Source organism: Pelophylax lessonae (genome assembly GCF_965119305.1).
Source record: "Pelophylax lessonae genome assembly, chromosome: 8".
Taxonomy (NCBI): Eukaryota; Metazoa; Chordata; class Amphibia; order Anura; family Ranidae; genus Pelophylax; species Pelophylax lessonae.
Window position 1 is genome coordinate 89,572,408 of NC_138775.1, and position 27,325 is coordinate 89,599,732.

The 27,325-nt window shown below is 42.1% G+C and overlaps 1 protein-coding gene across 1 annotated transcript in view; it reads left to right on the forward strand.

Moving 5' to 3' along the window:
- Positions 1–27,325, forward strand: part of TMPRSS6 (transmembrane serine protease 6) — a 320,000-nt gene that overhangs the window by 147,684 nt on the left and 144,991 nt on the right. The window contains exon 9 of the mRNA XM_082265211.1: positions 48–160. Within this exon, the coding sequence (XP_082121337.1) occupies positions 48–160 (113 nt within the window). The remainder of the gene's footprint in view (positions 1–47; positions 161–27,325) is intronic.

The following is a 27,325-nucleotide window of genomic DNA, read 5'->3' on the forward strand; positions in this document are numbered from 1 at the left end:
ATTATACATTTTTGTCATGGGAAATTCAGACAGTTATTTATTTGCAGCCTGTGAAGAAAATATAATACTTAATGAGGGCTTCCATGTCCAAGGCCACCTGAAGACACCTTACTATCCCAGTTATTTCCCACCATTTTCAACGTGCACCTGGAATATTACAGTGAGTAAAGAGCCCTAAAAATAAAACTGTATTTTCAATTGTACAGTATGTTTTCTTTATTTGTCATTGCAACATTTTCCTATATATATATTTTGCTGTAGGTTCATCCCGTGTTTTTGATCATTTATCATATTCTGTAGTAATGTGAGGCTTATAGTCAGATATTTATTCATAACTGGTATAGCTAAGTTTCTGCCTGTATCCACAGGCAGACTTGTATAAAGTACTCGAAATTTCTACTTGAGTAAAAGTACAAGTGCTCGATCAAAAAAATTACTTGAGTAGAAGTGGAAGTGCTCGCAGAAAAAGTTACTTAAGTAGAAGTACTAAAGTATTCAACATTTTTTTTACTTAAGTATTGCAAGTAGTTTTTTCAAAAAATTTGCTACTTAAGTACTAAAAGTAAAAAGTACCAGTAGTTTTGAAAAAAAATTCCTACTCAAGTACTGAAAGTAGAAGTACAAGTACTGTGTTATGTAGTTATTAAAGAAATAAGTCAAAAGTTTGAACATCATATTGTTTTTATTATTTCAAATGATTTATTCAAATGATTAACCTGTGTTTGTTAGTAGTTTCTTGATGCACTTTAAGCGCTGTAGCACCATTTATTTGTTTGTTTCATATTTTCTTTTTATTGGAAAGATTTGGTATAGCAGCTTTTATTATACACAGCCTTTATTTTCGTATGCGCTGATTTACAAATGACATTATACACATTTTTTTGAGCTTTATGCAACCTGCCATCTACTGTTCTGGCAGTGGTAATTTTTTTAAAAGTAACGAGTAACTATGCAGCACAAAAAAAAAATACTTGAGTAGAAGTATCGAAATCATCGAAAAAATGTAGTGAAGTAAAAGTAGAAGTAGGAGGAAAAAATTCTACTCTAGGAAAGTACAGATACCGCATTTCGGTACTTAAGTACAGTACTTAAGTAGTTCTACTTCGTTACTATACATCTCTGTCCACAGGCTTGCTCACAATATTTTGCACAAGGTAAGAACAATATGCCTACAGTACTATTGGGGTCTACAGGTTTGGAAAAATTGGGACCCAGAAAAGCAAATTTGTACATGAAACTGTTGTGCACTGAAACAAATTGCATGCTTACGTTGGACTCTAAAATTTCTAATACCCCTAATAAAGGCATCACATAATTCCCACTTCTATAGTTAATTCCTGGATAATAATAATATAAACCCAAAAAATGTAATTATGGATACACAGTACATAAAGATACGGAGGAATAATATATATATATATATATATATATATATATATTGTAAGGGGTTGGCTCGGTAGCGGGTGTGGGTGACCCCCTGGGTGGGTTCGCTACACAGAGTGACAGCCGATGAGTGGTTGAAAACAACGGTCTATGGCATGGGTGTCCAACCTTTTGGCTTCTCTGGGCCACATTGAGCGTAGAGAAATTTTCTTGGGCCGCATGGAAAATATATACTATAGTTAAGGTATATAAGTAATGCCGCCGCGCCCTTCCAACGCCACCGCGGCCCCCGCACTAATTTAACACAACTAGAGGATGATCAAATGAAATTGAATCAGTATACAGAGGTTTACTTCTTCTAAATGATAATAAAGGAACACTCTAACCACCATGACCACCTCAGTGATTTCAAGTGGTCATGGTGCTAGGAGTCAGAAACACTGCACATGCTCCCCCCCCTCCCCTCTGAGGCAGCCTCTACCTACCGTTAGTTGGAAGCTGCTGTGGCCGTGTCCCCAACCTGACTTCCTTCCTCCCCAGCAAAAATTGTCAGGGGGCAGTGGGCCGCATTGCCTGAGGTTCCGGGCCACATGAGCCCCTCGGGCCGCAGGTTGGACGTGCCTGGTCTATGGTTTATTCTTCCAATTTTCTGGAAACAAGTGCAAGCATCCAAACAGCATAAATCAAACAAAACATACAATAAACCCTGGCCACTTGGGGCGTCTACCTTCACAACACAGGAACCTACCTATGGAGTCTGTCACAACCTACTGCTGGGGAGACACTGCTGGTCATACAGCAGAAGACCAATAGTCTATTTGTTTTTCTTTTCACACAGAAAAAGTCAACACCACCTCACCTTCAGAAGTCTTTCTCAGCTCACTGCTCTCCTTAACGCAAAATGCCTCAGGATACAGCAATCAGTAGTCATCCTCTAGATAACTTATAGAGGCCTTAATTGCCTCATTCTGAATAGCTGAAGATTTCCAACGTCCTAAACCTTTCTGACTACCTCCGCAGCCGACACCTGATAGTAATTGGTGAATTGTCTAAACAAGGCAGAAATGTATTTCCCCTCTGTGACAACACCCACAGATTGACCTGACTTTCTGTCACAATATACAGTATACAGTAAAACCTTGGATAGCGAGCATAATTCGTTTTGGAAACATGCTTGTAATCCAAAGCACTCTTAAATCAAAGCAAATTTCTCCATAAGAAAAAAAGGAAACTCAGATGATTCGTTTCACAACCATTTATTCATAAATCCTTCAGTTTATAGTCCATAAAAAAAGATTATAGCTATGTGATAGGTTGTGTAACCATAAAATGTCCATCCACTAATGGCAGCCTCCACAAGGGGATTAGAAGCAAAATCCAGCAGGAGCTACAGAGTATAAAAGAGAAGAGAGGTGCCTCTAAGTGTAGCAATATGGTTATATTTAATGAAGGTTCAATGTTTAGCAACTCACATGGTTGATGATTAAAACAGGCACATCTAAGTATGCAGGCATCCAGGGTAAAACTATCCACATAGACCGTCCTCCACACCGTCGGCTCTCAACACTGTCAGTCTGCAGTCGTGACCGGGAAAACTACCCTGCAATGGAGAAATCTGAAAGCGCTCGTGGAGCTCAGTGTGGAAGGGATGACGTCGATGGCGGTGCGGAGGACGGACAATGTTTGTCATGCAAAGCGCTCTCAAACCAAGTTACTCTCAATACAAGGTTTTACTGTGTATATATATATATATATATATATATATATATATATATATATATATATATATATATATATATATGTATATATATATATATATATGTATATATATATGTATATATATATATATATATGTATATATATATATATATATATATATATATATATATGTATATATATATATATAGTACGTATAAACAAAATAATAGCAAAATAAAATTGCTATAGACCTTAAATGAGGATAAGATTTTTGCACAATAGCACGCTTAGGGCTCGTACATACTATAAGAAAAATCGGGTAAACATTTTCGTCCGAGGAATGATTGTACGATTATCTGATAGTGTGTACACAACTTTCAACAGCCGATTCTGACTTTCTGAACAAAAATTTCCGAAAGGACAGATTTTCTTGTACGGGTACAGAACAAACGATGTTCATTTAATGTGTGCAGTTTTTTCACGGTTTTGTACGAAAAAAAAAAATCAGAAACGAAAGACTGCACATGATCAGAAACAATAAACAACAAGAAAAAAGTCACAGGTGAATTTTGTCATAGGTGAATTATCATATATTGTTTCTTTCCTTGGTTCTGACTTGCTGTGAAGTAATGAGGAAAACCGGACAATTGTTCACCCGATTTTCTCATGTGTACCCCACATTAAAGGCAAGGCAGCAAAAAGAAATAGTAAAAAGAATAAACAAGTAACAACTATGTATAAAGTAAATAAAGTAAAGGTGTATTAAGGTTAAAAAAAAGCTTTTGATTTGAGGTTCCAGTATTTATCATTATTGTAATTGTAGAAGCTTGACAATGGGAAAATTGAGAAGAGAATGGAGAATTTTAGGAGTAGTAGGAAGCCATCTGGTGGACAGCACTGGAACAACACAGCTAAGGTTAAAAAGAGAAGTTCGGCGTAAAAAAAATTGTTATTTGCCTTGGTGGATGCAGCATCACTCCAATGCTGCATCTGTCCCCCATCGGCTCCAGACCAAGAATTGAGTTATCAAACACCACTGATTGCTCAGTTCTCGGTCTTCAGCCTGCAGAGAGCAGATGACTGTCATCTACCGTCTCTCTGCTCGGCAACTCCAATGTTCACTGGAGCACTGGGCTGTGGAGGGGGCAGGAGCAACTGTCTCCGGCTCTCAGCGGATTGCTGATAGGCTGAGCCAGCTGCCGGTCCAAGGATCTGGGTGGATCCCGAACCATATGGTCAAGATCTTTTTAGAGCCTGGACTAGATTTAGCTGGCTGTTGGCTGAAAAGGGGTCACAGGAGTGCAGAACGAACTGCAGTCCTGTGATCCATAGGAGAAGTACAGCCCAAAAAGATTTGGCCCTACTTCTCCTTTAATAATTTTGTATTTCTTGTGATAGTTCCCATTTTGTAATATACTGTATAGGAAGGTGGAACAAGGTATGACATTAACATGTGGAATTACATCTCTAGATGGTGCCCAAATTGCCAGACACAATATAGGGTATGTATGTGTGGTGTCCTAAAAGGTCAGTGGCCAAATTTATACCTATTGTGTGATACACACAACTGTGCACTTGAGCACTGAAAAACACTGAACAAAAAAATGTGGATATACACTATATTACAAAAAGTATTGAGACGCCTTCCTTTACACGCACATAAACTTCAATGGCATCCCAGTATTAGTCTGTAGGGTGTTTAATATTGAGTTGATAGATGTGAAAAAACTTTCCTCGCTGTCCCTGTGTATTAGCCACTTATTACTCAACTCTATATACTATAGGAAGCAGCTAGCACCACTATGCATCCAACCACCTCTACAAAATGCAATAAATATATATAGTCACAAAAAGTGCAGTGCTCTCCTTCAATAAAGTCTATTAAAATTATAGTGCACAAATACATTTCTTGAAACAGTGTAAAAATCATCTATGAAGTGATAATATGAGGCGCCAAATCAAAAAGTGCTTGGTGCTAAATAGTGTTGATAAATAGAGTGTTAAATTGATAATATAAATACTAAATTCCAATAGTTCATAAAGTGCAAAAAATCTCATACAATTAAAAAAAACTACATATAAATATACAGTACATTCAGTTCATAAATTCATAATGTGCAACAATATTTGATTGTGCAGAAATTCCACCACAAACAAGTGACATAAGGTACTGCTGAGTAGGGATGATCGAACTTTTGAAAAGTTCGGTTCGACCAGAACACCCGAACTTCACGAAAGTTCGGTTCGGATTTCAGAACCCCATTGAAATCAATGGGACCCGAACTTCTGTAATCAAAAAACACCATTTTTAAGCCCTAAAACCCAATAAATGCCCCTAAAAAGTGCCTAGGGTTCTGGGTCATGCCCCAGGGACTATTAATCACACAAAAAAAAGTTCTTAAAAATTGTCATTTTTGATAAAAAAGCCAATTATTGAAAAATTAAAAAAAAAAAAAAAGAGATTTTTTTGATTTTTACTTTGGATTTAGTATCTGGGGGGTCTAAAAGGTGTGCATGTGAAGTTTCAGCTCTGTAGCATGTCCAGAACCATGAAAAAAAAAAAGATAATTTTTCAGTAGAACAGGGATGTGGTTCGGGAGCCTCCTTTAACTTTAACACCTATATGATCTTTTTTTCTGGTTCTGGACATGCTACAGAGCTGAAACTTCACAGGTACACTTTTTAGACCCCCCAGACACTAAATCCAAAAAAAGTCATGCCTGCCTCCAAAAATGCCCGATAAATGCAAGAAAAAGCGCCGTAGAGAAGCCGTATTCCTGTTCTAATAAAAATTATAAGAAAATGCTAATTTTTGGGGGGTTCTGGACATGCTACAGAGCTGAAACTTCACATGTACACTTTTTAGACCCCCCAGATACTAAATCCAAAGTAAAAATCAAAAAATCTCTTTTTTTTTTTTTTTTTTTTTTTTTTAATTTTTCAATAATTGGCTTTTTTATCAAAAATGACAATTTTTAAGAACTTTTTTTGTGTGATTTTGTGTCTGGGGGGTCTAAAAGGTGTACCTGTGAAGTTTCAGCTCTGTAGCATGTCCAGAACCATAAAAAAAAAGATCGTTTGTATTAGAAAACTTTAAGCACAGGAATATGGCTTCTCTGCTGTAACACCTTGCCGGTTTAATAGCAGGCATTTTTTTGGGTTCTTTGCAGTCAGGAAAAACATCTGAACTTGTGTATAGTGGTACTGTGCACAAGTTCTGATGTTTTGCCTGCCTCCAAAACCCCCCAAAAAATGCCAGCAAAAACACACCTGGGCATTTTTTTTTTTGACACTAGCGTTTTTTTGGCATTTTTTGGGGTTCTTTTGAGGCAGGCAAAACATCTGAACATGTGTATAGGGGGTATATATAGGCATATATGTCTGAATATATACCCCTAGACATATATAGGTGTGATAGTAGCAGAAATATATTACTGTAAATGATTTCATTAGCGCAAGCATTTATTTCTGCTACTATCACACCTATATATGTCTAGGGGTATATATTCAGACATATATGTCTATATATACCCCCTATACACATATTCAGATGTCATGTCTGACATCAAACATGTCCTCAAAAAAGCACTGGCAGTGGCAGCCCCTGCAGCATTAAAAAATGCTTGCTGGTGAGAAGCCACATTCCTGTTCCGAAGCAGAGAAATGATCATTTCTCTATAGCGGTCACCCTGCTATGGAAGGGTTTTGTCACCCTGCCATAGCAGTCACTGTCAGTTAACCCTACACTACACTACGGTCCCCTGACACTTAACACTTTCCCTACAGAAACTAAATTTTTGAAGCTAACTTAAGTGTAAAGGAGCACTCTAACTACACTAGATATCCCTTTCCTCACACTAAAAATAGCTAAATGACACTTTTAAAGTAAAATTAACAGAACTGCTTCCACTCTCTTCCATGTCCATTATAACAATGCTGGGAATATGGCGGGGGCGATCTTATATACTGGGGGGCGTATTCACTAATGATTGGTCTAGGGACCCCCTAGTCACTCCAATCACATTCCTAGCATTCTTCTGCCCCCTCAATTGGCTTTTGCTAATGGTTCTGGTCCAATCACGGGCTTTTAAAGCCCATTTCCTGAAGCATTGCATTTTGGGCGGTTCTGGTTGCCGAATTCCGAACTTTTTGGGCAAAAAGTTCTAAATTCGGCCGAACCTCGAACACCCAATGTTCGGGCCGAACCGATGGTGGACCCGAACCGTTCGATCATCCCTACTGCTGAGTAGGTCTTCTTATTTAGGAAAAGTGCTTGTGCTTGAAATGTTCCTTCACCCAACAATTTGAGGGTAACTCACCAGAACTCAAAGGGCCTTCAGGACCCAGCTTGCTTTATTTATGTAACAGGCTCCTTAGGAGTGTAGTAGATGGATGGTCTCCCTGGGTTCACTTATGAATAGGTAGTAAACCTATCCCCTCAATCAAGATATTATTGCCGTTTCCCAAGAAAATTAAAGAATTTTGGATGTGCCATCTTTTGATATTTATTGTGTTGAATAAACCTTTTAAAATGATATTGTGCAATCATATATTTTTAATTTTCTTGGGAAACGACAATAAAGTCCATTCAAGCAGGTGAGAAGACATCTATAGGTGGGGTGAAGGGCACTCTGGTGATCAGAGGCAATTACTGAAGAGTATGAATGTATATATATATTGCTGTGCCAAGTAAGCATAAAAAGTAAGGATAAAAATAAAATCAATCAGTGATTGTATACATATGAATGAACATATAAATCCAGTGCAAACAAAGGTTCAGTGTAAAAAGTCCAAATCAAGTGTTATATCAATAGCAATAAAGTCCCAAAATCATACAGTGCTCAACCGTGATAAATCTCTTCATCCAGTAATACAAGTGATAAAGGGTGCTTGCATGCTCCACTCAAAAACGTGCTCCCTGTGACTGGTGACACACTAGCAGCTCACCTCAAGGCTAGGCTCTATTACAGAGCCACAACACGCATGTATGTGATATAATCCAGTAGCCTGGTCCTCTTACAGCGATCTCCTATTCATTTCTCCAGTTACATCAGCCACGATATAAAGAATAGTAAAGAGGAGATCTAGTGCTCTCTGCTTGAAAGGGGTTTATTTATATAATAAATAGGAGGTGCACTTACATTTCTCGGCACTCTTAGCAGTGCATACTAACAGTACATCAAACAGTGGTCTTTGCCTGTGTCCTTCCGGGTTTCGGCGTGATGACGCATAGGCTCCTCCCCCCGTACGCGTTACGTAATTAACTTCGCTGACGATTTATTATATAAATAAACCCCTTTCAAGCAGAGAGCACTAGATCTCCTCTTTACTATTCTTTATATCGTGGCTGATGTAACTGGAGAAATGAATAGGAGATCGCTGTAAGAGGACCAGGCTACTGGATTATATCACATACATGCGTGTTGTGGCTCTGTAATAGAGCCTAGCCTTGAGGTGAGCTGCTAGTGTGTCACCAGTCACAGGGAGCACGTTTTTGAGTGGAGCATGCAAGCACCCTTTATCACTTGTATTACTGGATGAAGAGATTTATCACGGTTGAGCACTGTATGATTTTGGGACTTTATTGCTATTGATATAACACTTGATTTGGACTTTTTACACTGAACCTTTGTTTGCACTGGATTTATATGTATACAATCACTGATTGATTTTATTTTTATCCCCACTTTTTATGCTTACTTGGCGCAGCAATATATATATATACATTCATTTCACAGGTGTTTTGTGTTTGGCACTGATTGCTTGCTGCCTGGTACACTTTATTGCATATTCATTTATTTGGTTTGCGCTGATTATTTTCTTTTTATACTAATTACTGAAGAGTTTCTGATGTATGGGACTGCAAACTTTTTTTCCCTAGGACATTGAATCATTTATTGATGCACTTTATATATATTCAAAAGAAAAGATGGACTAATTTATTATATATTATGATTTTAGGACTAGATGATTTTTACACTTTTCAGATATTTGTTTTTGCACTATAATTAGAATGCACTTTATGGAAGGAGAGTGCTGCTCTGTTTTGTGACTATCGATGTTGAGTTGGCCCACCTTTTCCAGCCTTTAACAGCTTCAACTCTTCTGGGAAAGCTGTTCACAAGGTTTAGGAGTGTGTCAATGGGAATGTTTAACCATTCTTCCAGAAGTGCATTTGTGAGGTCAGGCACTGATGTGGACAAGAAGGCATGGCTCACAGTCACCTTTCTAATTAATCCCATAGGTGTTCTATTAGGTTGAGGTCAGGACTTTGTGCAGGCCAGTCATGTTTCTCCACCCCAAACTCGCTCATTAATGTCTTTATGGACCTTGCTTTATGCACTGATTCAAATCATTTAGTGGAGGGGGGATTATGGCATGTAGTTGTTTTTCAGAGGTTGGGCTTGGCCCCTTAGTTCCAGTGAAGAGAACTTTTAAGGCCTCATCATACCAAGACATTTTGGACAATTTCATGCTCCCAACTTTGTGGGAACAGTTTGGGAATGGCCCCTTCCAGTTCTAACATGACTGCGCACCAGTGCACAAACAAGGTTCATAAAGACATGGATGGGTAAGTTTGGGGTTGAGGAACTTGACTGGCTTGCAGTCCTGAGCTTAACCCAATAGAACACCTTTGGGATGAATTAGAGCGGAGACTGCAAGTCAGGTCTTCTCGTCCACATCAGTGCCTGACCTCACAAAGGTGCTTCTGGAAGAATGGTCAAACATTCCCACAGACACACTCCTAAACCTTGTGGACAGCCTTCTCAAATGAGTTGAGGTTGTTTTAGCTGCAAAGAGTGGGCCAACTTAATATTGACCCTTATGGACTAAGGCGGGATGCCATTAAAGTTCATTTGCATGTAAAGGCAGGCATCTCAATTTTTTTGGTATCATAGTGTATCTGTGGGAAAAGAGCTGTATCTGTATTTTAGTTGAGCCGGGGGTTTCCTAATATAGAAAGAGGAAAATGGAAAGTAATAGGAAAATGGAAAGCTAAGGATTGTTGATGAGGAAATAATATCCAGTTAATACAAAAGAAAGCATGAGCATATATGTAAGAAGAAAGATCGAAAAATAGAGAAATCCTTGCAAAGGCTTTAAAATGCAATTTATTATCAAGGGATGAGAGTACGTTTCTTTCAAATCGTAGTCAAATTATTACTACGTTTTATGCCCTACTTAAACCACAAAAAAATAGAGAAATTCTTACAGGCTAACCAAAAGTGTCTGGAAACCAGAATGTATGTGAAATTATAAGTAGATACAATTGTGGATACCATTTTAGGACCATTTGTTAAAGCACTTCCATCCTATATTGAAGACTCCAAAGATTCGTTCAGAAAATACCCTTCTGGCAATTTTAGCTGTTGAAGCTTTATTTATCAACAGAGAATATCAATTAGATTTAGAGCCCATTCACACTAGCGCGACTTGTGAGGCAACTTGTGTTGCCCCAGGTAGCTTGACATAACAAAAGCAATGTTAATCAATCAGTGCCGTCTTAATTGGCACTACTGAAGTTGCTCCGACTTCAGAAAAGGGTCCTGTACTACTTTGAAGCGACCTGTGATCCGACTGTCCCATATACTTCAATGAGAGTTGCCTCCTTATCTTAATTGACACGACTTGTTATCAGACTTTCCAGGAAGAAGAAAGAGATTAGCCAGGCATTCCCCACAGACAAAGTTGCCTGTCTCTTCAAAGTAGTGCACAAGTCTCTTCCAAGTCTCTTCCAAGTCTCTAAACAAGTCTCTAAACAAGTCTCTTCAAGTCACGGGGCGACTTTCTGGTAGTGGTAGTGTGAACCAGCTCTTAGAAGCTAGTTCTTTTTTCCTAATCAGAAGGGGTATTCATTTTTATAAATACTCTGAGTTTGTACTGGTTTGGTTAAAATTTGTCCTCAAAGCATAATTACCATTTCTGTGATGAGATAGTTTTCAAAAGAGAGGACAGCTAAGGAGACTTGAGGTGCACATCTTTGTAAACTTGTTTCTCGGTTGTTGGGAAGAGAAGTTTGTATATGATGAAGATATGCCGCAATATTTGGCCTACATATGATTGTGGGTTTGTTTTATTGATGACATGTTTATTTTATGGGAAGGTTCTAAATAAATATTTATTTGTAAACACATTGAATAATACCAATATTGGCATGTTTTTTACAGGTGAAATAAAAGAGGACAGGTCAAATTTTTTGGACCTAACTATTAACAGACCTGCAAACTTTACAAACAAAACTATATATGCATAATTTTCACAGAATAAAAGGTGTTCTGTGATTGGAGAAGGAGAGATTGTGATGTTCACTCGCACCTTCTCTAATCACAAAATACCTTGCATTCTGTGAAAAGAATGCAAGATGTTTTCTAAATGGACGACGTGCCGAGCGAATGGCTATGTACTCCAGGTTGAAGTGTGAGTCTCAGCGTTAAATGTTTGGGTTTTACTGTAATGTAACGGCTAAACAAAAATAAAAGTTATTCAAAAATTAGTAACATACACAAATGGCACACAATCCACTACTAGTAATTTATTTTTACAGTGCATGTCCAAAAATAGTTGTTGACCAGAGTTTATCTTTAAGTAATTTTTGTATTGACAAGTGGGAGCACTGCTATCCTGGGGGAATGTTATATGACGTCCAGAGTTGTATAAAGTACTCAAAACCCATACTTGAGTAAAAGTACAAGTGCTCGATCAAAAAGTGACTTGAGTAGAAGTATTCAACATTTTTTTACTTAAGTATTGCAAGTAGTTTTTTTAAAAAATTTTGCTACTCAAGTACAGAAAGTAAAGTACAAGTACTGTGTTATGTAGTTATTAAAGAAAGAGAAAGAAGTCAAAAGTTTGAACATCATATTGTTTTTTTATTATTTCAAATGCAGCTTTTATTTATACATACAGTAGCATTTATTTTCGTATGCGCTGATAATACACATGTTTTGAGCTTCATGAAACCTGCCATCTACTGTTCTGGCAGTGGTAATTTTTATAATTGTAACGAGTAACTATGCAGCGCAAAAAAAAAATATCGGAGTAGAAGTATTGAAATCATCGAAAAAATGTAGTGAAGTAAAAGTGGAAGTAGGAGTAAAAAATTCTACTCTAGGAAAGTACAGATACCCCTTTTCGATACTTAAGTACACTAGTGAAGTAGTTCTACTTAGTTACTATACATCTCTGATGACATCCTCATATTTGCAAGCCTCATGCATTCCCTAGAAGCCACCCAGCAGTACGATCATTGACCCACTGTGTGTCCAATAATGTCAGTTGTAACTAATGGCTTTCATTTATAGCCATTGTGAACTATTGTGATGATCTCATTGTACAGAGCCAATCACAATGGACATTAATGGATGCCATTTACAAAGTAAAAATGATTGCTCATACAATGTACTGTACTGTACTGCACTGACAGTATGTAAGAAAAAAAGAATTAATTTCTTAATTTTCTAAAAAAAATTACAACTTCAAAAAACTTTGGGGGGGGGGGGGGGGCAACTTTCCAAAAAAAGGGTTATTTTAGGGGTATTGGTACTGTCCTCTATAACTTTCACACAGACTAAATAATTAAAACACTGGTTTAGATTATTTTTACCAAAGAAATGAAGCATAGTACATTTTGGCCAAAACTTATGAAGAGAGATTACTTATTTGCAAAATATCATAACAGAAACTAAAATTGTTGGTATTTTTTAATTTATAGATGTAGCACTCTACAGGGTAGGTGCTAGGTAAAAGTATAGTTCGAAGTGGGACAGCGCTGAAAGCTGAAAATTGGTATCACGTACCTGGTGGAGACTAGGGATGATCGAACTTTTCAAAAGTTCGGTTCGACCAGAACACCCGAACTACCCTAAAGTTCGGCCCAGATTTCAGAACCCCATTGAAATCAATGGGACCCAAACTTCGGTAATCAAAAAACACCATTTTGAAGCCCTAAAACCCAATAAATGCCCCTAAAAAGTGCCTAGAGTTCTGAATCATGCCCCAGGGACTATTAATCACACAAAAAAAGTTCTTAAAAATTGTCATTTTTGATAGAGAGCCAATTATTGAAAAAATTAACCACTTCAATACAGGGCACTTTCCTCCCTTCCTGCCCAGGCCAATTTTCCCCTTTTAGCGCTGTTGCATTTTGAATGACAATTGCGCGGTCATGCAACACTGTACCTACACCAAATTTATGTCATTTTCCCCCCACAAATAGAGCTTTCTTTTGGTGGTATTTGATCACCTCTGGGTTTTTTCCTTTTTGCTAAACAAATAAAAAAAGACTGAAAAAGTTTTTTTTGTTTATGTTATACAAGTTTGTAAATAAATAAGTTTTTTCCTGCACTGATGAGCACTGATGAGACTGCACTGACAGGCACTGATGAGGAGGCACTGATGGGGTCGCACTGATGGGGTGGCACCGATAGGCGGCACTGATAGGCGGCACTGATATGCGGCACTGATAGGCACTGATATGTGGCACTGATAGGTAGCACAGATACGCAGCATTGGTGGGCACTGATAGGCGGCACTGCTAGGCACTGATAGGTGGCATTGATGGGCACTGATAGGTGGCACTGACGGGCACTAATGGGCACTGATAGGCGGCACTGGTGGGCACTGATGGGTGGCACTGATCGGCACTGATGGGCGGCACTGATGGGCACTAATGGGCACTGATAGGCAGCACTGGTGGGCAATAATGGGCACTGGTGGGCGACACTGAAAAATGGCAATGATGGGCACTTGTGGGCAGCACTGATAGGGAGGGCACTGGTGGGCAGCACTGATGGGGAGGGCAATGGGGGGCTCCCTGAGCCCTGATTGCCATCCCTGGTGGCCATAGTGGGCATCCCTGGGGTCATAGTGGGCATCCCTGGGGTCATAGTGGGCATCCCTGGTGGTTCTAGTGGCACCCCCCGGCCAAGGGTCTGCACTGGTAATCAATGATCTGATTACCAGTGCCGACCCCCCCCCCCCCTGTCAGGGGAGCCGCCGATCGGCGCTCCTTTACTCGTGCCTGTCAGGCACATACTAAGGAAAGCCGATCAACGGCTCTTCCTATTTACTATGTGACCAGCCGTGATTGGACACGGCTGATCACATGGTAAAGAGCTATGTCAGTAGTCTCTTTACCGAGATCGGAGATGCAGGGTGTCAGGCTGACACCTCGCATCACCGATCGCCGCTCTGGGCGCCCCCTATGACGTCCGGTCAGGATAATACAACCACATTCCCGCCGTCAATTGCCTATAGGGCGGGCGGGAAGTGGTTAAAAAAAAACTAAAAAAAAAAAACATTTCTTTGGATTTAGTGTCTGGGGGGTCTAAAGGGTATACCTGTGAAGTTTCAGCTCTGTAGCATGTCCAGAACCAGAAAAAAAAAAGTTTGTTTGTATTAGTGCACTTATAGAACAGGGATATGGCTCCGCTCTTTTCACACCTTGCCGGTTTTGTAGCAAGCATTTTTTTGGGCATTTTTTGGGGGTTATTGGAGGCAGGCATAACATCAGAACTTCTGTGTAGGGGTATATATACACACACACTTATATGTATATATACACATACACATATATAGGTGTAAAAGTAGCAGAACACTATACTTGTGCTAATGAAATAATTAACACCCATATGGCTCCGCTCCTATAACACCTATATATGTGTATACATACATAGAAGTGTGTGTGTATATATACCCCTATACACAAGTTCAGATGTTTTGCCTGCCTCCAAAGACCCACAAAAAATGCCCAAAAAAAACGCCTGCAATAACACACCTGGGCGTTTTTTTTTTTGGCGCAGGCGTTTTTTTGGGCATTTTTTTGGGGTCTTTGGAGGCAGGCAAAACATCTGAACTTCTGTATAGGGGTATATATACACACACACTTCTATGTATTTATACACATACAGATATATAGGTGTGAAAGTAGCAGAACACTATGCTTGCGCTAATGAAATAATTAACACCCATATGGCTCCGATCCTATAACACCTATATATGTGTATGTGTATAAATTCATAGAAGTGTGTGTGTATATATACCCCTATACAGAAGTTCAGATGTTTTGCCTGCCTCCAAAGACCCCAAAAAAATGCCCCAAAAAAACGCCTGCAATAACACACCTGGGCGTTTTTTTTTTGGCGCAGGCGTTTTTTGGGCATTTTTTTGGGGTCTTTGGGGGCAGGCAAAACATCTGAACTTGTGTATAGGGGTATATATACACACACACTTCTATAAATTTATACACATACACATATATAGGTGTTATAGGAGCGGAGCCATATGGGTGTTAATTATTTCATTAGCGCAAGTATAGTGTTCTGCTACTTTCACACCTATATATCTGTATGTGTATATATACATACAGGTGTGTGTGTATATATACCCCTATACACAAGTTCAGATGTCATGCTTGACTCCAAACATGTCCTCAAAAAGCCCTATAAACGCCTGCAGCAAAAAGCAGGCTGACAGGCGAGAAGCCATATCCCTGTTCTATAAGTGTTCTAAGAGAAACGCTCTTTTCTCTATAGCGGTCACCCTGACATGGAAGGGTTTGGTCACCCTGCCATAGCAGTCAGAGTCAGTTCACCCTACACTACACTATGGTCACCCTGGCACTTAACACTTTCCCTACAGAAACTAAATCAATAAATCTAACTAAAGTGGAAAATAGCACCCTAACTACACTAGATATCCCTTTCCTCACACTAATAATTGCTAAATGACAGTTTGAAGCAAAAGTAACAGAACTGCTTCCATTCTCTTCCACAGCCCTGTATTAAAATGGTGGAGATCTGGCGGGGGCTATCTTATATACTAGGGGGCGTATTCACTAATGATTGGCCTCTGGACCCCCTAGTCACCTTTTAAAGCCCAGTTCCTGTCCCATTGCATTTTGGTCGGTTCTGGTTGCTGAATTTCGAACTTTTTCACCAAAAAATTCTAAATTCGGCCGAATTTCGAACAGTCAATGTTCGGGTCGAACCGATGGTCGACCCGAACCGTTCGATCATCCCTAGTGGAGACCAAGCTGTAGAGAGGGCTTCTCTTGCACCTCCTGTCCAACACCCCTGGTAGAGATGACAGGCGGTGTAGGACACAGAGTGGCACGAGGGCCGGTATAGCAGGTGGTGTCTTGACAGAAGACTGATGGCTGTGGATCACCGGATGAACACCTGGAACTGGAACTGGGTGTAAAAGTGCCCAGTATTGAAGTCCTTAAATCAATAAACAACAATTGATCAGCACAGGAATTAGCATAATTAAATTTTTTTTGTCATATTCACACAGGATGAATGTATATGTGCTTTCACTGGGCAATTTTTTTTTTTATAAATACACCACTTAGCGTGCCCTGAATAGGAAAAATGACAGATTCCTCTTAAATGTTTCTCCCTATATATAAATAATATCACATCATTATTAACAATAAGTCTATTAAGCCTTTTGCTGCAAGGTCCATACGTTGTAGCATAGCCGGGAAGGAATGTATAGCAATGCGATTTGCATATCTATGTATTCAGTGGAGCTATAAGAAGACCTGCAGAGTCATTTCGACCTTGCATGGCTCATGAAAGAGAACTTGTCACCTAAAAATCACGTAATTTAAAAAAAAAAGTTAAATGGGGGGGCGTGGTGACCGCCGGACTGAATGGCCGCTTAGTAGAGGAGCTCCGCTGCATGCTCGGCTTGTAACACATCTACGGCCCATCAGAGTGAGTGTTATCGCTACTCACACACGAAGATCGCTTGGGGAACGTCCACTGAAGCTATCCGCCATAACCAGAAGGAAAACGGACCCGCCGGCAGTTCGTAAACTGTCCGAATTCTTCCACCCGGCGGCCTCGGGACACACGCAAAATGGCGCCGGAGCCTCACACCACCGCGGAGATGCCCGCCCTCTAGTGTCCACAAGCCCCGGCGTGGCCGTGACGTCATCAGCGCGCCTGGACACAGAGGACACGGTCAGGCCGATGAGGCTGGCGCGCTCTGCAGACTCCTCTCCTTCCACGCCATCCACCCACAGCCCCGCAAAGTCAAAGCCTCGGTGGGAGGAGGGGCACCGCACACCTCGCCCTGCAGCTATGGAGGTGAGTGACCAGGACTCTGCCACAACACAAGCATGGTCATATGTCCCTGAACCGGACCCCTTTGCTTCAATTCCCACAACGGGACAGCCTATCTCCGACATTGCCCTAAGGGATATGTTATCCATGATGCACAAGTCCATGCAGGCTACAGTCTCCTCCTCCATTGCCTACTGCCAAAAGGAGTTGCATGGCCTGGGAGAAAGGGTTAACACGGTAGAATGCAAAATGGATGAGTTCACCGTCTCGTATAATACTCTAGTGGATTCGCATACTGCCCAGCAAAATAATATCAGTCCCATACAAGCCAAGCTTGCGGACCTAGAGGATAGGTCCCGGCGTAATAACTTAAAATTACGTGGCATCCCAGAAACGGTCCTGCCTAATCAACTTCCCAACTTTGTGCGTGACCTATTCCAGCAGGCTGTCCCAGCATTGACTAACGCCAACTTGACTAAAGACAGGATTCATAGAATCCCTAAACCTTCTTTCCTTCCCAAAGATGTTCCTAGGGACGTCCTGCTTCGGATTCACTTCTTCCAAGCGAAGGAAAAAATTCTGGACGCATTCAGGCGCAAAGATCACCTACCGGAACGAGCCGCAACAATCCAAGTGTTACCCGATTACTCTCAGTACACCTTACAACAGCGCCGCAACCTCAACACTGTAACAAAGGCACTACGTAACCACAAGATAATTTACAAGTGGAAGTATCCTGCGAAATTGTGCATAACTCATCAGGGTTCCTCCTCACAGGTCACCACCATTGATCAGGGCATGCGCCTGCTTCGCCAATGGGGAATTGTTCCCGACGACACGGGCACCTCGAATGCCAAAGTTATGCCTCCATTGCCACCCCGTGTACATCCGGAATGGCAAGTTGCGTCCAGATCTTCGAGATCTCGCAGCCGTCACAAATGACACTCACCACCAGATCAAGCCGGACATGCCCGGCCCTCCCTGCCTCTAAGAAGCACACTCCACCATGCTCCTTTTTTCCCTACGCAGTTTTTGTAGCTCCAGCTACCCATTTGGCCCTGGTGGGCCATGTCCTTTTTATCTTTTGAATGTTTTTTGTTTGTTTTTGTTGTTGTTCTCAGCACCACTAACCATGCCGTACAAGTGACTATGCCTTCTCTTTGCCCATGTGCAGTATACACCTTCTTCCGCAGCTCCCGGACAATCGTATGTATCAAGTTGATCACCTACAGCCACCCCACGCAACACCGATACAAGACCTCCGAGACTCTCCATCCTACGGACCTGGACTGGTCGTCTCTTCCGCTGAGTGTGGCGAGCACCTCAGGTACTGTTTTCATAGCCCCTCTATCCTCCACTGGGTGGGCCAGGTCATCCCCACCCAAATCCATGCTCTTTATCCCCTCTTAAATCCGGCTCATCCACCTCCACTTTGAACTTTCTTTTGATCACCTATGGCTGTTAAATTCCTCTCCATGAATGTCAAGGGGCTGAACCACCCTGCAAAACGCCACTCGATATGGAAGGAGGCTGGCTCAGCTAAAGCCGATGTCTTGGCGATACAGGAGACTCATTTCCAGATTGGGCATGCTCCCCGCTGTACCAACCCTGACTACCCACATGTGTTCCAAGCTTCTTACACCGCCAAGAAACGAGGGGTGATGCTGGCTTTTCGGAATTCCCTGTCCTTCTCTTTCTCTAAAGTGGTGGAGGACAGGGAAGGCCGCTTCCTTATTATTAATTGCTCTATAGATCAATGTCCTTATACTATTGTCAATGTATATGCTCCTAATGTACGACAACTGTCTTTCTTACGAAAATTGTGTTCCAAGGTTTCGAAACTAACAGTAGGCAAATTAATAGTGTGTGGTGACTTTAATTTGGTTGCCGATCACGCCCTAGACTCGTCAGCCAGGCCCCAATCCAAGCTCCTGTCCTTAGCTGCATTATGTAACGCTCCTGCGTTTTATGTATGATGTGGATTTACAGCTGCAGAAATATTCCACTTCAGTAGTCATGTAGAGAAACGCTGAGACACCAATCCCAACTCCCAAAGACTCATCATGTGTGGATGATCTCAATTCAGCAAGTAAATACACACACTCAATAAGAAGTTCCTGGAGTGATCTATGTATATAGTAGTATAGAGGTGATAGGCTGAAGAGACCGGTTGAGTTGAGACGATAGGTGACAGACACTTGAGAGGAATGTTCTTGAGAATGAGATAGTAACAGGTGGGATGCAGATAGGTTAGCAATTATGTATGGTAGTAGATGATAGGATAGCAGATGACATACAGGAGAGACTAACCCAGTGCAAGAGCAGATGATAGTAGGCTCAAGAGCTAGCAATCTAGATAGTGCAGATGTAGTAACAGTCCTTAGTATGCAGAGCTAGACAGTGTAAGCTTTAGTATGAAGGTTATTGAGGTTTCCCCTGTGGGGTACTTATCACTAGTAGCAATGTAGCAGAGGAGAGGTTCGACAAGAGCGGATGATCCGGTAGCGGGATACAGGGATCAGCGCAGCGTGGTTCCGACAGCGAGGTATGCTTGCAAGCATGAGAGCTTCAAGACAGGTTAGCATCAAGGCACATCTAGGCACACAGCAGGTTGAACGAACACATGTGAGTGAGAGCTGGTGATTTAAATAGCTGTTCAGTCCGGCGCTCAGTGATGATGTCAGCACTCTTAAAGGGAAACACACCTATATGTGCTTCATCTATCTAGGTAGATGGAAAGCACCCGGAAATGATGTGATAGGAGGCACTGAGAGTGCCAGAACCTTACAGTACCCCCCCCCCCCCCGTAAGGCCGGCTCCGGAAGGCCTCTAAGGCTGGTTGTCGATATAAGAATCGGAAAATACTGGTTGCCGATACGAGAATCGGATAAGACTGGTTGCCGATACGAGAATCGGATAAGACTGGTTGCCGATACGAGAATCAGATAAGGCTGGTTGCCGATACGAGAATCGGATAAGACTGGTTGCCGATACGAGAATCGGATAAGGCTGGTTGCCGATACGAGAATCGGATAAGACTGGTTGCCGATACGAGAATCGGATAAGACTGGTTGCCGATGTGAAAATCAGAAAAAAACTGGTTGCCGATGCGAGAATCGGATAAGATTGGTTGCCGATACGAGAATCGGATAAGACTGGTTGCCGGTGTGAAAATCGGAAAAAAAAAAAAAAAACTTGTTGCCGATGTGAGAATCGGATCAGGTTGGTAACCGATGTGAGAATCGGATCACTTGTTGCCGATATGAGAATCGGATCAGGTTGGTAACCGATGTGAGAATCGGATCACTTGTTGCCGATATGAAAATCGGATCAGGTTGGTAACCGATGTGAGAATCGGATCACTTGTTGCCGATATGAAAATCGGATCACTAGTTGCCGATATGAGAATCGGATCAGGTTGGTAACCGATGTGAGAATCGGATCACTTGTTGCCGATATGAGAATCGGATCAGGTTGGTAACCGATCTGAGAATCGGATCACTTGTTGCCGATATGAAAATCGGATCAGGTTGGTAACCGATGTGAGAAACGGATCACTTGTTGCCGATATGAAAATCGGATCAGGTTGGTAACCGATGCGAGAATCGGATCACTTGTTGCCGATACGAGAATCGGATCAAGTTGGTAACCGATGTGAGAATCGGATCACTTGTTGCCGATACGAGAATCGGATCAGGTTGGTAACCGATGTGAGAATCGGATCACTTGTTGCCGATATGAAAATCGGATCAGGTTGGTAACCGATGAGAGAATCGGATCACTTGTTGCCGATATGAGAATCGGATCAGGTTGGTAACCGATGTGAGAATCGGATTACTTGTTGCCGATACGAGAATCGGATCAGGTTGGTAACCGATGTGAGAATCGGATCACTTGTTGCCGATATGAGAATCGGATCAGGTTGGTAACCGATGTGAGAATCGGATAGGACTTGTTGCCGATACGAGAATCGGATCAGGTTGGTAACCGATGTGAGAATCGGATCACTTGTTGCCGATATGAGAATCGGATCACTTGTTGTTAGGGTGTCTGCTACATGAACCCCTCACTAGAATCGGACGCATAACCATCCGAAGTAATCCTAGTAGTCCTAGCAACCAATGCTTCTTCAAACATCCTCAGATCCTTCCTACATACCACCGTGCCATTAGAAGCGCGTACGCAGTCAGGTGCAAGAATCTCAATGTTTTCATTGGAAGCTAGAAATGTACTTGCAAAAATAAGAGTATCCTCAGGAGGTGATACAGGAGGTTTTTTAGAACGTGGTATCGAGTTCACTGGAGTTGAAGGAATATCTATTCCAATATTTGTCAAAGTCTGGGTGCCCTTTTTTGATATAGGACGGGGACAGGGCTGGCAACAGCCTTGGTAATTTCCAGGCTGTTTTTCAGGGAAGACAGTTCGGATTCGCCTGGCCTCCATTGGGAGAGCCTTAGGCCTATGGGGTCTGGTTGGGCAGGATGTAATGAAATGTCCCCCTTCTCCACAATAAAAACAAAGGCCACAGATTCTCCTGTGATCTTTTTTTTTTTGTAAGGACAACTTAGTATGTACGGCACCAATCTCCATAGGCTCCTCATCCATCTCTGTAGGATCAGGGTTCAAATGAGATGTGTCAGAGTGACAAGGCTGACTGTTTAAGGCAGGCTTGGACCATGACCAGGCAGGATCACCATATTCATTTGGTTTCCTTTTTTCCCTAGGTAGCCGGGGTCTGCGGTTACCTGGAGCAGGTTTAGGAGTAGATTTTTGGGAGGGGAGACACTGGGAGTGCATCGCAATTGCAAATGATTCCCAATTGTCTAGGATCGGACTTTTTTCTTGCAGTTTCTCGTATGCCCACGTTTTCATTTTGCCAGAAAGCAAATTAATGGCAGCATGCACTTTAATAAAGTCATTATGATAGGTCCTAGGCTTAAGGATAAATAGGAGCTCACAATCCATACGAAAAAAAAGAAAAGAGGAACGGGAACCATCAAACCTGTCTGGTAGAAGGACAAGAGGTTCTGGGGGTTGAGCAGCAGTAGGCTGTGTCAGTCTGGCCACCTGCTGCGTCAGAGCCTGATTGTCTTCTTTTAATTCAGTAAGTGCGTGTATTAACGCAGTTACTTGTTGTGTTAACTGTGTCACCTGAGTGGTCATTTCTGCTGAATCCATTTTATCTGGTTCGTTCAATCTGTAACGCTCCTGCGTTTTATGTATGATGTGGATTTACAGCTGCAGAAATATTCCACTTCAGTAGTCATGTAGAGAAACGCTGAGACACCAATCCCAACTCCCAAAGACTCATCATGTGTGGATGATCTCAATTCAGCAAGTAAATACACACACTCAATAAGAAGTTCCTGGAGTGATCTATGTATATAGTAGTATAGAGGTGATAGGCTGAAGAGACAGGTTGAGTTGAGACGATAGGTGACAGACACTTGAGAGGAATGTTCTTGAGAATGAGATAGTAACAGGTGGGATGCAGATAGGTTAGCAATTATGTATGGTAGTAGATGATAAGATAGCAGATGACATACAGGAGAGACTAACCCAGTGCAAGAGCAGATGATAGTAGGCTCAAGAGCTAGCAATCTAGATAGTGCAGATGTAGTAACAGTCCTTAGTATGCAGAGCTAGACAGTGTAAGCTTTAGTATGAAGGTTATTGAGGTTTCCCCTGTGGGGTACTTATCACTAGTAGCAATGTAGCAGAGGAGAGGTTCGACAAGAGCGGATGATCCGGTAGCGGGATACAGGGATCAGCGCAGCGTGGTTCCAACAGCAAGGTATGCTTGCAAGCATGAGAGCTTCAAGACAGGTTAGCATCAAGGCACATCTAGGCACACAGCAGGTTGAACGAACACATGTGAGTGAGAGCTGGTGATTTAAATAGCTGTTCAGTCCGGCGCTCAGTGATGATGTCAGCACTCTTAAAGGGAAACACACCTATATGTGCTTCATCTATCTAGGTAGATGGAAAGCACCCAGAAATGATGTGATAGGAGGCACTGAGAGTGCCAGAACCTTACACATTATTACACTCAGAAGGGTTACATGACGTCTGGAGGTATCAACACTCGGAGGAGAGAGACTACTCTTTCTTCTCCGCAAGCCACAACACGTACTCCAGAATCGACATGTTCCTTGTGGATTCTGCTACTTTGCCTCTTCTTGCCGACACCTCCATTTCCACCATTACGCGGTCAGACCACGCTGCGGTCCATATGACCCTATCTAATAGCCCGCCTACTACAACCTCCTTTATTTGGAGGTGCAACAATTCCCTTCTCTCTGACCCAGACTCCCTAAAACACTTACAAAAAAACCTACAGGACTTCTTTCATATTAACAGTACTCCTGATGTTACCCCCTCCACCCTGTAGAACACGCACAAAGCGTTCATCCGAGGTTTATTGATCCAATCAGGTTCCCGACTTAAAAAAAGACGTAATGCTGCCCTTCAGCGCCTCACTGAAGAAATTCACTCCCTTGACGAGCTGAATAAAACGTCTCCAGCCCAGAAACATGCTTCTCGGCTAACGTCTCTCCGTGCCGACCTCCGCAGACTGTTAACCGAGCAGCATGATAAAATGCTAGCACGACTACGCATGACTTACTACTCATTCCATAACAAAGCCGGCAAATTCCTAGCTTCTCGCCTCAAAGCCAGATATTTGAACTAGAATAGACTCTATTATACACCCGCACACTAATGAGAAGCACACTCACGCCCAAAACATTGTAGACGCTTTTGCGGATTACTATAGTGCCCTTTATAATCTGAATGCTGATAGTTCCACACCACAACCCACCGATGCGGACATACAGGCCTTCCTCCACCGCCTTCACCTCCCGTCCCTCTCAGCGGACTCGTTATCACTTCTTAATAGCCCCATCACCCCTTCAGAACTGTTTAAAACTATTAAATCAATGCCATCTAACAAGTCCCCGGGGCCAGATGGCCTGACCAATGAATATTATGCGGTCATGCAAGACATCCTCTCCCCTCACATGTTATCTCTTTTTGCGCAAGCTATAGACACAGGTCCTCTGCCGTCTGAGATGCTACAAGCCAATATCACTACCCTACCTAAACCAGGAAAAACACCTAATACCCCGGCAAACTTTAGGCCCATATCTTTGCTTAACACGGATATAAAAATCTATGCTAAAATCGTAGCGAATCGCCTAGCCACAGTCCTCCCGACTCTAGTGGGGGCAGATCAGATGGGATTTTTCCAAGGTTGTCAGGCCCCAGATGCCACTAGACGCGTAGTAAACTTGATGCACTACGCGGAGTGCACTCGAACGCCTTCTCTGCTATTGTCTATTGACGCAGAGAAGGCGTTCGACCGCGTTCATTGGGGTTACATGCGAGCCGTTCTACAGAGATTTGGTTTTTCGGGCCCTATCTTATCTGCCATCCTTACTCTTTATTCAAACCCCTCCGCTAGAGTGTTATCTACCGGCACGCTCTCTAAATCATTCCCCATTTCTAACGGAACTCGCCAGGGTTGTCCACTTACCCCCTTAGTATTCAACCTCCTGATTGAACCGTTCCAAATTCCAAATTCACACCATGTCATTACGCTTTTTGCAGATGACGTCATTTTAAGCCTCACGAACCCCACTGTATCCTTGCCTGCCACCCACAACATTCTTCAATCCTTCAGCAAAATTTCATACTACAAGGTTAATTTCAGCAAATCGGTAATACTAGACATGGGGGTCCATCCGACCGCACGCTCTCACTTGCAGACTACCCTACCATATACGTGGACCGCACAACCCCTGCATTATTTGGGTATAGATTTGACATTCCCCACCTCAAATATGGTCACTGCAAACGTTTCCCCCCTTATGAAATCAATTGCCTCGGATATCGCTAAGCTCAAGGCCGTCTAACTATCTTGGATGGGGCGCATAGCCGCGTTTAAGATGGTCTGTTTACCCAAGATCCTGTACGTTTTCCGCACCCTACCCGTCCCTTTCCCAAAGAAAGCCATCCTTCCCTTCACTAAAGGGCTAGATGCGCACAATCCCACATGATGAAGCATAAATCGGTAGGAGGCCTAGGGCTCCCTGATATACTTGATTACTACACTGCATCCCGCCTGACGTCGTTGCGCCACTTGTTCACGGACTACCCTACTACACCATGGGTCTCTGTTGAATCTACCCTTTCCAAAACCACTGCCCTCTCCGACCTACTGCTGGCAGACATGTGGAAACCACTGGAACTGCAGTGTTTGCCTTTGCCCACACAAGCCACGCTGACAGCTTGGCGTTCCCTTCTCACACAGCTTCCTGCCACATCCCAGTCCATACCCATTCAACTCCCAATTACCACGTTGCATACGCTACTTCCTTACACCAACGTTTCCAGATTCCAGGCAGCCGGCATTAGCACAGTAGACCAGCTCCTCCGGTCCAACTCTCTCAAATCATTCGAGTCATTACGATTAGAATTTGGCCTATCCCCACAGACACTTTTTTCTTACAACAGCATAGCAAGCTTCCTGCGTAAGCACCCCCCTCCGGTAATCAATCTCCCCCTGCAAGTGTGGAGTTTCCTCACATCCCCCTCAACCCCGATAAAAGGTATCTCGTTATTTTATAACATCCTCGGTCAAAAACTGGAGTTTTCCAAATCACCTCACATATTAGCGTGGGAGAGGGAACTACAATCATCTTTCTCCGAGACTCAGTGGAAACTTGCCATTCGTAGCTCTTACAAATCCACCCAATGTGTGAACCATTGGGAGCAAGCCCAGAAAATTCTTACTCGTTGGTACCTGACGCCGTATCGACTATCGAAGATTTATGATTCCCAAAGCCCTCTCTGCTGGCGCAACTGAGACCAAGTAGGGTCACTACTACATGTTTTCTTGTCCTGCAAGGGCCTGTCTAGTTTTTGGAGAAAGATGTTTGAGATCCTATCCACTACGACTGGCGTTCTCAAGCATCCCGATCCTGCACTGGCCCTCCTCTCGTTGGGTTTGGATTCCTTTCCGCCCTCCTTGAGGACGGTCTCTGTACATATACTGGTAGCGGCCAAGACAGTCATAGCACGTTATTGGAAACAGTCCGTTGCACCTTCACACACGGAAGCTATCCGCCTGGTGAACTTGCAGTGCTCGCTGGAAAAGGCGTACGCTTATTCTAAATCCCGGGGTCCTAGGTTTCACAATGATTGGCAAGCGTGGATACAAAGCCCATACTTCTCCCCTGCATCTGGCTGATATCGAAAATACGGCTTAGTTCTAGTTCTAGTTCTGGTATCTGAATTTACATTCCTGTGTGACTTTTGACACGGTTTACACTGTTTAATATGTTACTTTACTTGCACATGTAACATCCTACGTTTATTGTCTGCATATGTGTGCACTTTCCTTTTCTATGCTTTGATACGGCTACTTCTTGTTAAACCCAAATTTGGTTTATTGTTTTGTATTTTGTATATTTCAATAAAAATCTATTGAAAGTAAAAAAAAAGTTAAACAAAAAAATATATGAATCAGATGTGATAAATATAAGCATAAAATCATAAATACATAAAAGCAGGAAATCACATCAATAGGAGTCCATAAAGTCCATAGGTATAAAGTGCATAGAGCAATGAAAGTGCAAACATGAAGGATCACAGGTGCAACTTATGGGGACCACCCTTGCTTGCACCACACAGTGCTGGGAGAAGTATCTGAAATTCAGACTCACCAGACGCCTATGCCTAACCACTCTCATGGACAGGGCAACAACAGCATATAGTAAAATCAGATTTCCTCCAGATCTCTGTGCTGCAAAGACTCCTCTGGAAGATTTCCTGGTAAATTTATAGTGAATCTGAATTTCAGATACTTCTCCCGACACTGTGTGGTGGTGGCAAGCAAGGGTGGTCCCCATAAGTCGCACCTGTGATCCTTCATGTTTGCACTTTCATTGCTCTATGCACTTTATACCTATGGACTTTATGGACTCCTATTGATGTGATTTCATGCTTTTATGTATTTATGATTTTAGGCTTATATTTATCACATCTGATTCATATATTTTGGTATATGTTATAATCCTAAATATTTGGTAAAAGGTTATCACCATCCCTGCGCTACTGAAATTCGAATGAAAAAGCCAGTTCCTGTTTTTTCTGGATGATTTTTATTTTTTACT